Raw genomic sequence first — 13,817 nt, 5'->3', positions numbered from 1 at the left:
TTTATTATAGTGTTTGATGGCACAGGTAGGCTTTGAACTTGTTTAAAAATTGTAAATCTATCAATAAAACATTGCGTTCAAGTGATACCTATACATATTGTGGCTAGAGAAACTAAAATTCAGCATTTGATTTTAATTGTGGAAAAATACGGATTTTTATGTTTTTTTACTAGAGAATTTTGGGGATTTTCTTATCACAGAAAACTAGGATCCCTGATGATCACAATGGTCCCTTTTGGCCTTATCTATGAATAACATTGACAAATGGAAACTGTACAATTTCCTCATTGCTTTGGAATCATGATTTTGCAGAGTGCTTCTTCATTTGAAATCATGACCAAGGGGTCAATCCTAGAAGGTGCTGAGCATGCTCACCTCCTGCTAAAGTAGACAGATGCAGGTCAGTCACTCAACCCCTTCACTTACACACATAGGCCATTTGGTGACTTGGACAGCTGCAGATCTGGAAGTCAGGACACTGAGCCATTGCAGGGATGGAGATCTGAGAGCTGAGGTCCCTCATTGACTTGCAAATCCAGTCCATTTGTCTTCTGGAACTGCAAGTTGAATCCATCCCAAAAAGTAACTCCTAATGTAGCGTATCCCAGACTTCTTATTTCTTTGGTTAATTGTCTGACGTTGACATCTGGAAGATCAGTTGTCTCCGCAGGGTTGATTTTATCTCCGGCATCTGCTTTTTCCCATTAAAATCTTTTTCTCCCATTTCTTTGTTGACTTGTGTCAGGATGGTCAGCAGATCCATACGCCTTAAACAAATTACAAGAAAAAAAAAAGTTACATAGAAATACATGGTAGTTTCCAACTAGGCCTATGAGGCTAGTCTGGGAAGTTATCCATGTTTGCTTGATACCATGATCCCTTGGGGCAAGGACAATGCCTTCCCTGTACTTCTGGCTAGTCACTCAGTTTGAACACTCTACTATGTAACCATTACACTCCACATAGATCTGAAGAAAAAAGAATTTCAGAAAGGCCACTCAGTGTAAGTTTTTCTACCAAGTGACATTTGTCTTCCCTCTCGGTACTGATTAGGAGCAGCATTTAGATAATATGGAGAAACAGATGAACACATCATCCAATCCCTCCCCCTGCTCTCCATGATGCTACACAAAACTTATCACCAGACACCATTTCCCTTCATTTCTAAACCAAAACACTAGCAATTCTTTTTTTTAATAGACCAGCAGCCTAGGGAAGGGAGGTTCTTGCCATTGTTCTTTACTAAAAAGATTTGCCTGCTTCCACAGACTCCCATTAATTCCCGTTGGTCATTTAATATTGTAAAATTCTATACAGGATACATCTGGGGAGGTAGCACAGTGTGGAGGGTTGAACTGGGGACTGGGCACCTGAAAGTCCAACAATACAATCCTGGCTATGCTGCTGATTCACGTAACCTCAGGCAAGTCACTTAAAGTCAATCTTATTTGTCCAACAGAAATAACAATACACACTTAGCAATGTGAAAGAGGGGTTGTGAGGTCTAATTAATGATGATGCGGTGCTTTGAAGATGCAAAGTGCTATATACAGTAAGTGGAAAGTACTATTGTCAATGGGTTTCTATTAAGCTAGTTTAAGAAAGTGTTTCTGGGACAAATGCATTCCACCTCTTCATCAGTCCTCTACGTGCTATTAAAATGGGGAATATGAGTAGTACTTACTGTGGGCAGAAAGACTCTATTTCCTTGCAGAGGCACTGAATGAATGCGCTGCCTCTCTCTATGTATCTGTAGCACTCAAAGTCTTCCACTGTAGCCATACTAATGAGGATATCAGCCCAGTCAGGAATGGAAGGCAAGGGTAAAGCATCTGTCTCCAGCTGTCGAGAAGAATCTTCTTCCACTGGGATACTTTTCTGCCCTGTCTTACCTTGGCAGGCTTGAATAAAGAAGAGTTTGGGTTTGCCAGCAAGCGAGGGGCACTCAGATCCAGTGAAGCAGGAGACCAGATCTTTGACGGCTGCAGAATTCCAGTCTATCCCATATACTTTACCTTTTTCGCCATGTGAGAGTAAGCAGCAAATGAAACAGTCCATGTTGCTATGATCCTTCTTGCTATACTTTTTGATTGTCTCATAGATTTCCTTTGCTTTTAGGTTTCGGTGCTCAATTGTCTCAAACTGAAGCCACTCAAAGACCTGTTTCAGAGCCTCTGAGAGAGAAAGCAAGAGGGAGAGTCAGCACTCATTTAACATAAAGAAACAGAGGAGAGGGAAGATGATGATGAAACGGTAGCCACTGCACTGGAGAACAAGAGACACCGTCAGGCAGTTTGGAAAGTGTTACAGTCCCACAAAGAAGCCCACCTTATTTTTCCACACCCTGTCAGTCCTCTTGGATAAAAATGATATTGCCCTAGCAAGAAATACACAACTATTCATTTACTCCTGATACAGTGCCTTTGCCTTGAGCATCATGCTGTCCTCCCAGAAAAAAGCAGGTTTTACTTCCATAGAAATCAATCATCATAAATTAGGAGAGTTTAGTTTGGGTTAAGCATCTTTCACCAACTTCATGCTGCACAGAGATTTGAGATACTTATGAATAGCTCTTGATAAAACAAGATAATGATGATGTACTTATTTAAGGCTGGATTCTGCCACTCTTCCAAGAAGTAGTTCCTTATTCTGCAAATAATCCTGTTGAAATTAACTACTCTGTGCAGAGCAAGAGCAGCAGAATCTGGCTCTTACCAAAGGTAAGGACCTACACAGCTTTCCTAGTACCTGCTGACTTAGCTTTGTAATGGGCGAGAAGAGTCTCCTAGAGAAAAGAGGGTGACTGGAAACGAACAACTTGAAAGGGGTCAGAGTTAAAATTCAGCCATATACGCTTTTTTAAGACACCATGTTAAAAAGGAAGGATGTGTGGATTCAGACAGACATGGAGTTATTGCAGGAGGAAGGGCTTAGAGGCAAATGGCAAGATAAGATAGCTGGATTCATTTGAGCATTGCTGCAACCAGATTTGTCTATCTACTGGATCAGAACACTTTCTAACCGGCAGCATGGTCTCCGGATATCCTCCAGCTGCAGACAGTAGGTTAAGTGAACACAGAATTGAGAGTTTACGGATTTCATGGCAGTTCTAAGAACACGACTATTAAAAAAAAAAAAGAGAGAAGTCATCAAGCAGAAAGACAACATAGCAGAAAAGGCGTACACGCACACACATATATATATATACACACACACACACACACACACACACACTCTGTCAACAATAGCTTGTACCCAGAACAGAAAGACTTTCCTTCCTTAAACTACATTTTTAGCATATTCTGTCCAAGAGGGTAAAAATAAGTCTGTCAGCTATAAACAGACAAATTCTAATGGGGGAATTGCCAAGGAGACTAAAAGGGGTGTTTTTACAGCAAGATAACTAATCTGAGTCAGCTCTCAGGCTGTAAAATCCTGGCGGAGACAGCCTCTGTTGTCACTGCAGTGTAGGGAGGTGTGGTCATCCACAGGTGGGGATCAGTCAGCATGGATTCACCAAGGGTAGGTCATGCCTGACTAATCTAATCGCCTTCTATGATGAGATTACTGGTTCTGTGGATGAAGGGAAAGCAGTGGATGTATTGTTTCTTGACTTTAGCAAAGCTTTTGACACGGTCTCCCACAGTATTCTTGTCAGCAAGTTAAAGAAGTATGGGCTGGATGAATGCACTATAAGGTGGGTAGAAAGTTGGCTAAATTGTCGGGCTCAACGGGTAGTGATCAATGGCTCCATGTCTAGTTGGCAGCCGGTGTCAAGTGGAGTGCCCCAGGGGTCGGTCCTGGGGCCGGTTTTGTTCAATATCTTCATAAATGATCTGGAGGATGGTGTGGATTGCACTCTCAGCAAATTTGCGGATGATACTAAACTGGGAGGAGTGGTAGATATGCTGGAGGGCAGGGTTAGGATACAGAGGGACCTAGACAAATTGGAGGATTGGGCCAAAAGAAATCTGATGAGGTTCAATAAGGATAAGTGCAGGGTCCTGCACTTAGGACGGAAGAACCCAATGCACAGCTACAGACTAGGGACCGAATGGCTAGGCAGCAGTTCTGCGGAAAAGGACCTAGGGGTTACAGTGGACGAGAAGCTGGATATGAGTCAGCAGTGTGCCCTTGTTGCCAAGAAGGCCAATGGCATTTTGGGATGTATAAGTAGGGGCATAGCGAGCAGATCGAGGGACGTGATCGTTCCCCTCTATTCGACATTGGTGAGGCCTCATCTGGAGTACTGTGTCCAGTTTTGGGCCCCACACTACAAGAAGGATGTGGAAAAATTGGAGAGAGTCCAGCGAAGGGCAACAAAAATGATTAGGGGTCTAGAGCACATGACTTATGAGGAGAGGCTGAGGGAGCTGGGATTGTTTAGTCTGCAGAAAAGAAGAATGAGGGGGGATTTGATAGCTGCTTTCAACTACCTGAAAGGGGGTTCCAAAGAGGATGGCTCTAGACTGTTCTCAATGGTAGAAGAGGACAGGACAAGGAGTAATGGTCTCAAGTTGCAATGGGGGAGGTTTAGGTTGGATATTAGGAAAAACTTTTTCACTAGGAGGGTGGTGAAACACTGGAATGCGTTACCTAGGGAGGTGGTAGAATCTCCTTCCTTAGAAGTTTTTAAGGTCAGGCTTGACAAAGCCCTGGCTGGGATGATTTAATTGGGGATTGGTCCTGCTTTGAGCATGGGGTTGGACTAGATGACCTCCTGAGGTCCCTTCCAACCCTGATATTCTGTGGAGTGGAGTGTTGACCTCACCTAGCAACTACAAGGTAAAAACTACTTGTATCTCCATTAGGCTGTTATAGGGAGAGAGCTAACATGGATTAATTGTCAGGCTGTAAGAAGACCACCCTTTTTAGCAGTGAAGAGACTGCTTTTCCGATGCCATAATGGCCGACACGTCTGTCAGACCAACCATGGAGGGAAGGAAGCTTGGTGAGAGTGGTCTTGTGAAAGGAAAGAGTGACAACCAAGTAGCTTATCCATTCTACAAAGAAGGGTAGATTAAATGGTTCCCTCAGACAAAGAACCCCCCCCCCAGTAGTTCAACAAGCAAAATAATTACCAGCATCTTTGTCTGTGCCTGTCCTGGTTTCATCAGGGTTTTTAAAATCAGAGTTGTTCAGTATCACACAATAGCCATGAGGATTATTGTCCATTCTGTAGGGGTTCTTGAGCTGTAGAAATGTACAGAGTGTAATGACAAGACTGTAAAAGCAACATAAAGAGCTGTGGGTTTTAAGGTACCCAAAAAAGAAATGGGACGATTGTTACCCCGCCTCATCTAAGCCCCACAGACATACCACAGGCTGGGGCGCTGGGGAAGCGGCGTAGGGGAAGTCTGTGAATCTGGGACAGCTCTAGCCTCTGCCTGCAGGGGGATGGAAGGGAGTGGGGAAATAAGAACCCTGTTTCCTTCCCCCGAGCACTCCTTCCCTCCCCCATGGCGAGTTTATTGTTCTGGAGTAGAGGGAAAGGGAGCAGGTGTTTGTCCCCAGCCCAACGCGCCCCTCTCCCCCCAAGAGCACGTGGTGGGGGCTACCTTTGAGATTCCTGCTCCCTCCTTCCTTTGCTTGGTGGGGTTCATTGGTTCTTATCCATTGATTCAGCATGATTTGAGGGAGGGAGGGATGTGCTTAACCATGACTGCCGGAAACTCTCCACTGGCTGCAGGGTGTCCTGGTGGTTCTCTTCCCCCTCCCACTCCCCCAGTGGCACACATTGCTCTGTTTCCTGTCTAATGGGGTGTTGATCCTCAGGCAACACAGCAAAGGGTGGGGCTTACTCTTGTATTCTGGATGAGGGTTCCCTAGGGCCTCACCAACAATTGTAGGGAGGGTTGTAAATGGGATTTATGCCCATGAGGGTCAGGAGCAGAGCAGCAGTTCAAGCTAAACATCAGGATTTCTCACCTTTGGCACTGACACTGCTTCCTTTGCTCCCAATTCACCTGGGCCCACAAATGCACATGTTTTAGGGCAAGGAACTTCCTGGTGAATATGACCTACAAGGGGCACGAAAGGAGATTTAGAGTCAAAAGGACTGTCTTAACTTTAACATAATTCAGTATAAAAAATGGCATCCAACTGATCTGAAGGAGTGGGGTGGGGACTAGCTTCCATTGTGCACACATCATTTTGAGGGATCTTTAGACAGGGATTCACTTTTTGCTATCTCCAGCTGAGCAAATCCACAGATGGGCTTCCTTTTTAAGGAAAGATGCTTTGCAATAGATTGCTTGGTCAATATGTAACTGCTGCAAATGATCACTACTATCAGGGGAAGGCGAGTTTTGACTTATGAGTGAGTGTTGGACAAAAAAAAAGTGACCCTGTGTCCTGTTAAAGGGAATATTTTCTTCCCATTTTTCTTGGATTTAAATTCAAAGGAAGATCCATTATACACTATGTTGAAAAGAGCTACAATAATATCTTGGAGCAGAAGTGGGACAGCAGCAAATGTTTCAGAAAGACTATTGTTGTAACATTGCTAGATGTCAGAAACCAAAGGCATATACCGATGGCTGCCAGGCAGTTGAAAAAAAAAAATAAAAAGGAGATTTTCATATTTCCACCAGAGTATAAAAAGGAATATAAAAGGAGAGTTTCTTCAATTCAGATAAGAAATCAGAGTCAGGAATAGATGTGATTTGCTATTTCCTGCAAAGTCCTGGATAGTTAAATAAGAAAAATGCTTTATTTGGGGAGGGAGAGTGAGGCATTGAGGCCCTGATCCTGCAATGGGATACGCACAGGCATAAAGCTCCCCTCTGCATGGATCCTGTCCGATTTCGGCCTGCACACCATTTGCTTGGAAAAAAATCAAAAGAGAAATCTGGATGAGGAGAGAAACATTGAGAAATAGAGCTAGAGGATGAACTGTCTGAACCCATCGGTATTTCTAATGTCCGAGCTCTCATCAGCTAATCTGTCACTCTTCCTTGAGCATTTAGTATTATTTGCAATGTCCTCAATGTGCTAGGCATGTTCTAAAGAGAACATTTATTAAAAATAATAATAATAACTGAATTCTGCCAAGCCTAGTAGAAATCCAGCTGAATCCCTCCATAGGCAGCACAGCAGAAGTGGGTAATCAGGAGGGACTAAAAGGGGGATCAGCTCAGCAAGGGCGTTTCATGCACTGGGGACAGTGTAGGAGGAGGCACTGAGATAATTAAGTCAGAAGCTGAAAAATTGGTGGACACAGAAGCATAGTTCAGTTATTCAGGCACTAGCCTGAGGCTCTGGAATCTCACGTTCAATTCCCTGCTCTGCAACAGACTTCATTTGTGACCTTGGGCAAGTCACTTTGCCTCTGTAACTCAGTTCCGCACCTCTAAAGTAGGGACAATGGTACATCTCTACCTCACAGGGGCTCAGATACTGTAATAATGGGGACAATATTGGATGGAATCACCTGCTGGAGCAGAGTGTTATACAACTTCCAACCCCTAAAACATGACAAACTGCTCACATTTTCATCATTGTTTACCACTTAGATAACGTCTATAGCCTTAGCACCTATGGGCCTACCACTGCTTAACATCAGGCTGTTTTTAGGTATATTTAGTTAGTGATGATTAGTCCTATTTTTAACCATATGAATCAAGAGGCCGAGTCTACGTGGCACTGACCATGAAATCTATACAGGCTTCAGAATCTAGGTGGGAAACAATGCAGGTAACAAACTTCTTCGCACTTAGGGCAGTGACCAGACTCTTAGCTAAATTACATTTAATTAAGTGAGCCTGTGCTCTAGTTCATACAGGAATTAATTCAGGGGAAGTCTTAAGGCCTGTGTTATACAGGAGACAAGACCTGATCACAAGGGTCTCTTCTACCCTTATAATTTATTAATCTACTTAAGGAGCAGTAACAAAATACCTTCGGTAATTGTCAGGCTCTGAAAAGAAGGTTCCAAGCTTGTGATCGATTCATCTGGGGCTGAAACATGAAGAGACAAGAAGAATGATGGAAAAATTCAACTGAGGCTATCCCAGGTCTCAGTGCAGCCAGATTCTCAAGGCATCAGGTTTACTACACGCCTAGTCTTCAACAGAAACTACCCTGAAGTCTTAAAGGACAAACAGCCTGGGCAGACAAAGCAACTCATCCAGTACACACACAATTCTGGTGAGCCTTGCTCTCTGTGTGAAGTTATCTAAACTGTTAATACATTAGATTATGATCAACTGACACCAGTTTCCAACACGGGAAAGAAACCCTGTGGCTGTACCAGTTCTGCAGCTTCTTCGCTATATTTGTCACGTCCCACTGAATAAGAGTTCCCTTGAGGTTTTATTTTTAGGTGCTGGAGGAGAGCCCTCCTTCTGTTAGTGACTGACGATTCTCTTCTTGTCCCCTCCAGGAATGGGTTCCCCTCTTGCCCTCCTGGTGATGGATTAGCCCATTGACAGGTTGACCATTTCTGTTGCCCTGGCTGAGATAAAGGCCCTGTCTATACTACAGAAATAACAATATTTAAAGAAGATTGTGAAAAATGGTTGTAACACAGGCATCTACTAGGGTTAAAACATAATTCTCCATCACGGTTATGACTGGGGATGTAAATAGGGTTTAAAATAATAACCATGTAACCTATTAAAATTCTATCAGTTAAACAGTTAACTTAAGAAGTTCACATAGGCAGGGAACTAGGAGTGCAAGGGGTGCTGCAGCACCCCCATGTTTTAGCGCATCACCCCTGCGGTCCCCGCGCCTGGGGTCCCAGCTGCCGTCCCCATGTCCCGGGCACAGAGCTGGCAGCGGAGTTTAATTGTTAACCAAAAACCAATAAGAACGATGCTTATCAGTTAACCAGTTTTACATCCCTAGTTATGACATTTTTATACTGTCTAGACCGGCAAAAATAAGTCATAATCATGTTTTAAACATGGCTGTGCTGAAAAAGTATTTTTCTGTAGTGGCAACAGGGCTGAAAAACATGACTCCTTCCTGCTCCATCTAAAGAGATGAATTAAATAATTCTCCCCCTTGGCTACAGTCCTGGTCTACGGTAGAATTCCTGGAAATCTCCCACTGTTACAATGCCTCTAGAGACAGCAGTGGGGAGCACGATGGTGTAGACATCGTTTAGGTGCCCACTGACGGTGACTGTGCTGATTACATCTACCCTGCACTAGACAACAAGGGGTGATAAAGCATCAGTGCTCTGTTGACACTAGTGCTTCCACTGTTGCTGCCGCTAGTGGGAGAATTTTTATAGTCAAGATTAGACGCAGCCACTATCTGCCTCAGAGCCATTATCTGCTCTACTCACCAAACAGGTGATGCTTCACAAGTACATCCTTAGAATGGCTGGGAGAAAGAGTCCAAATGCTCTGAGAGCCGTCCAGGGGGCCTCAGAGAAACATACACGACTGTGCCAAATGCAAATGAGAACCTGCTATGAAAAAAAGTCTGTGTATTCTCACTTTCCCCTGGCCGCTGGATGGTGCCTCTCATTAACTGTTTCCTGAACGTTGGGCCTGTCAGGTGAACAAGTCATTGCTTCAGCCCCAAAAGCTCATCAAGAACACAGTAACTGGAAGTGCTGGAAATGTCCCAGTTTCTGTTTTAAAGCATTTGCCACCGACTTGAGTAAAAACACCTCCCTTCCAAACCCTTTCCGTTATGCTTCTTTCCAACCTTTCCACTAGCTGATGGAGATTAAAGCCTAGCAGCTCGCTGACAGCAAGATCTGTAAGTCTACAGACTAGTCTCCCAAGGGAAGCGGTACAGGTCTCACTCTTAGAGACATTTAAAACTAGACTGGTCAAAGCACAGAAATTAATACTAGGCAGAACAATTTTTCAATAGTTCCTAAGGGGAGCAGACGACATCCAATGTCTCCCTCATCTCCACCTCCTTTGGTCCTCGGGACTCAGTCAAAAGAATATTCAAATGGGTAGTTTAAAATCATTACCTTGTGTTTCTACTTCGTAGGTATTAATTTTTTGCACCAGGTCAGGTCTAACTTCCTGTAAAATACTCTTCAGCACCTTTAATTTGGTTTCATTCATTATCCCAGCTTTTTCCATTTCTATAAAGAGCTTCAATATTGTCTGTTTAAAAAAAATATTCTGATGTATTAGTTTCAGGTAGCACCCAACATATTAGGCATCAAACCAAAAGGAAGGCAAGGTTCCCTGCTCTGAGGAGAGGAAAAGCTGAAGACAGAAACAGACAGAGAATTGGGGGGAAGAGAAATACAGCAAGTTAGAAGGTGGTAGCGGGTGTCAAGATGTGAATTAGCCACCTCATGGAAAAATAAATTAAGCTAAAACAAGGGATTTTAGGGCTGGTTTACATATGGTTTTTCTGCACATATGTAACAAAACAGATTTCATTAAACCAGTGCAAACCACTGGTTTAGCTTAATCCAGTAATTGACCGAATTAAATTAAACTAGAATAAAAAGCGTGGTATAAACCTGGATAAGTGCATCTCTATTCCAGATGCGTAACTAAGACGGATTTTTTAAAAACAATTTAGTTACACTGCTGTAGGTTTTCCATTACATCAATTATTCCTAATTACTACCCAAATTTGTAATTGTATCAGCTAATCTTCCCATGGGGACCATAGCAGATTTGGGGCTTTTAGGGAGAGTTTTAATACAGAGCATAGAGGCCCTGTGGATGAACTCAGGAAGGGTGCTTATGAACAGTATGTAGTATTTTCATAGACAAATCACTATCTTTGAAGATAGAAATTGCTATCTAACCTTCACCATACCCTGGGAGGCAGCTAGGCACATTATCCAGTGTTACAAATAAGGAAAGGGACAGAAAGGTTAAGTGACTTTCCCAGGACCACCCGAGTCATTGGCAGAGCCAGGATTACAATTGAGGATTGTCTGACTCCCAAACCCTGTGCTTTTTCTCCAGCTCACATCCTCCTCCTTTGGGTGCCACCCAAACATCTATACCCTGAAAGCAGTGGGAAGAGAAAAGGAGTGTGCTGAATTTGTGGGAGGCAGAGGCAGGGAGATGGATGGTGTGGATAAGACAATGAGAATGTGGGAAAGTGGTGGGGAAAGGAGACTAAGACAGGAGGGAGAAAGAAGGACCCATTCTCTAATGGAGACCATCTCACAGCTCTTCCACTTCCTCTGAACAATATAATCTTATGATCCATCCCCACTGCAGGCTGGGATTTACATGCACCTGTTCTCTCTACCTCCTTCGAGGAAGGAGTTAAACTATGGCTACTACAGACCTTACAGTGGTGCAGCTGAACTGATGCAGCTGTGCCACTGTAAGCTCTCTGCATAGCTGCTCTAAGCTGACGGGAGAGAGCTCCCGTTGGCTTAATTACTCCAGCATCTGCTGGCGGTAGCTCTCTCATCGACTTACGCACCGGTGTGCTCAGCACTAAGTCGGCATAAGTTATATTGCTTAGGGGGGTGGGTAACCACACCATTGAGCAATATAACTTATGTTGATGTAAGGTGTAGCATAGCCATAGCCTCAAAACCAACTTTGCACAAGAAGCCACCACGATCAAGTGCTCTTACAGCATTGTCCTGAAGCTTCTTCTTTGGAAGCTCCTTTTGCAGCAGGAATCTTACACTGGCAACTTCTTCACTAGTTATTTCTTCAGAGATTCTGTAAAGTAGTTGCCTGACAATAAAGGAAGGAGAGAGGGAAGAAAGGAAGCAAATTAGCCAAAATGAAGATTACCTAAATGCCCCATGTGCCTGACAGGCTGGTCCACAGTAAAAGGGTTTGCTTCATCCTTATCACTGCTATGTACAATATCCTTGAAAGCCAAGACCAAGATCACCACCACAGTATCAGAAAATTGGTGTGGTCCAAAGTGAAAACAATTGCTCTCGGAAGCACTCAGTGGCAGTGCTTCCAGGAATGAGACAGTACATAGCACACATCAGGTTACAAGTAACCTAGGTAAGACTCAGGCTCTCTCTCTGGATTTGAGAGGATCAAATCCAACCCCAAGCCTGCTTGACCCCTCTCTAGTTACAATACAATACTATGATTGTGAGATAATATCCAGGAAAAAAACAAACATTCTCGGAGACTGAGTCTCTTTAGGAAAATGGAGATGTCACTTCTGTCGGAATAGTACCAAGGACACAATCAATAGCATTAGAGCATAGAGCTAAATACCAGTCCTTAAGTGTGCAAGACGCACAGAGCCAGATTGAGAAGTATAAAATTCTCCCTGGATTTGTGTGGGAGATAAAATGGAAGACAATTCAGATAGGAAACAAGAATGAACCTGGACATAACAGAACATCTCTACCTGGGTCTTTTAAGCCCAAGAGGCCCCAAAGAGTCCTTACTACCACACTGCATACCTATATGGTGAAACTTTTGCCTTGTTTGGGATTTGAAGCTCCCTCTCCATTTCGTCTCTGCTGGAGCTCAGTTTACCAGTCAGGAGGTCTATGCGGTTTACTCTGAACATTAGCTCCTTTAAGAAGGACAGATCATCCTCTTCTATCAGTCCCTTCTTCTGGAGCTTTTGGAAGAAATCTTTGGGATCCTGAATGTTTTCCTGATTCTTCAGTGGGATGTACTCTAGACTCAGAAACTTCAGGGCCATCAAGGTTTCTGAGTCCAGTTCCTCGCTGATGAAGAAGAGAAGCTTGTGTATATCTGCGCTCATTTTATGGCTGAGAGATGAGGAATCAGATCTAAACACAAAGTGAGATGATGATGGAACAATGGGATTGATGGGCCAGTTCAACACAATTACAAAAGGAGTCACGTCACGTGGAATGCTCCATAATAAATAGATACATACATCTTATGTCCCCCCCATCATAGTTTTGATGTTAGGTCTCTTTTGTCCCCTTTCAATTGATCAGCTTTAGGAATCTGCACTTGGGAACAGAAGCAAAGGTAAGAGAAAATGTAATGGAGACAAGCTCCTCCTGCTTTCCCTGGGAGGATGTTTGGCGTTTGCTGGCAGCAGAATCAACCTAGCTGCATGCAAGTGCTTCCTTTTTTCTTTCCTAGATCTTGTCTGTTGTTCTTTTGAAAGTCAGCATTATTCTTTTTCTAGAGATTTAATGCTACCCAGAAGCAAGATCCATATATCTGACACCTGTTTCCCCTAGATCTAAAATCAACAAAGTGTCTGAGCAATAAATGAGACCCACAGACATTACTCTATCACAGATGTGTGTCTTAATTGTAGTAAAAGCTTCCCTAAGCTACTACTGCTTCTATAAACAATTTTTTTGTCTGGCCCCTGCAGGTCCCTGCAACCAGGCCACTCCAATTGTTTAGACAGGAACAATTTATACTTGTTGTCTCCAGCACTTGCAAACTACAGCTCACTTACAAGCTAAGCTAATTACTATCACGCTGCACATTTGTAAGTTACAGATCAGGTAAAAAGCATACTGATAATTTCCAAAGCTTTAGTAGAGGCTGGAGCCACATGTTTCCCATTTCACTGTGCACCTAAAGCCCCCAGTGACCTTTGAATTTTCAGTCCTGGACTACAGTTAGGGCAGGACACAAGTACAGTAGAACCTCAGAATTACAAACTGACCAGTCAACCACACACCTCCTTTGGAACCGGAAGTACGCAATCGGACAGCGGGCATGGGGGAGCAAATACAGTTCAATACCATGTTAAATGTAAACTACTAAAAAAATAAAGGGAAAGCAGCATTTTTCTTCTGCATAGTAAAGTTTCAAAGCTGTATTAAGTCGATGTTCGGTTGCAAACATTTGAAAGAACCACCATAATGTCTTGTTCAGAGTTACGAACATTTCAGAGTTATAAACCACCTCCATTCCTGAAGTGTTCATAGCTCTGAGGTT

At 43.4% G+C, this 13,817-nt stretch overlaps 1 protein-coding gene across 1 annotated transcript; it reads right to left on the bottom strand.

Moving 5' to 3' along the window:
- Positions 1 to 233: 233 nt before the first annotated feature.
- Positions 234 to 12,648, bottom strand: LOC141995627 (caspase-8-like). The gene is made up of 8 exons (XM_074966883.1): positions 12,338 to 12,648; positions 11,534 to 11,639; positions 9,941 to 10,079; positions 7,900 to 7,959; positions 5,929 to 6,020; positions 5,082 to 5,193; positions 1,685 to 2,174; positions 234 to 767 (listed from the first exon to the last, which is right to left on the bottom strand). Exons 1-8 carry the CDS (start codon positions 12,646 to 12,648, stop codon positions 626 to 628), a joined length of 1,452 nt encoding a protein of 483 aa, XP_074822984.1. The 3' UTR covers positions 234 to 625.
- Positions 12,649 to 13,817: the final 1,169 nt, after the last annotated feature.

Source organism: Natator depressus, chromosome 11 (genome assembly GCF_965152275.1).
Source record: "Natator depressus isolate rNatDep1 chromosome 11, rNatDep2.hap1, whole genome shotgun sequence".
Taxonomy (NCBI): domain Eukaryota; kingdom Metazoa; phylum Chordata; order Testudines; family Cheloniidae; genus Natator; species Natator depressus.
Note: the sequence above shows the minus strand (reverse complement) of the source record. Positions and strands in the feature narration are given on the sequence as shown.

Coding starts and splice junctions, on each gene's coding strand:
- LOC141995627 (XM_074966883.1), bottom strand. CDS start 12,648: ATGAGCGCAGATATACACAAGCTTCTCTTCTTCATCAGCGAGGAACTG. Junction 11,640..12,337: donor GCAAAAGTTTCACCATATAG/GTATGCAGTGTG, acceptor CTTTATTGTCAG/GCAACTACTTTACAGAATCT. Junction 7,960..9,940: donor CTACGAAGTAGAAACACAAG/GTAATGATTTTA, acceptor TTCATGTTTCAG/CCCCAGATGAATCGATCACA.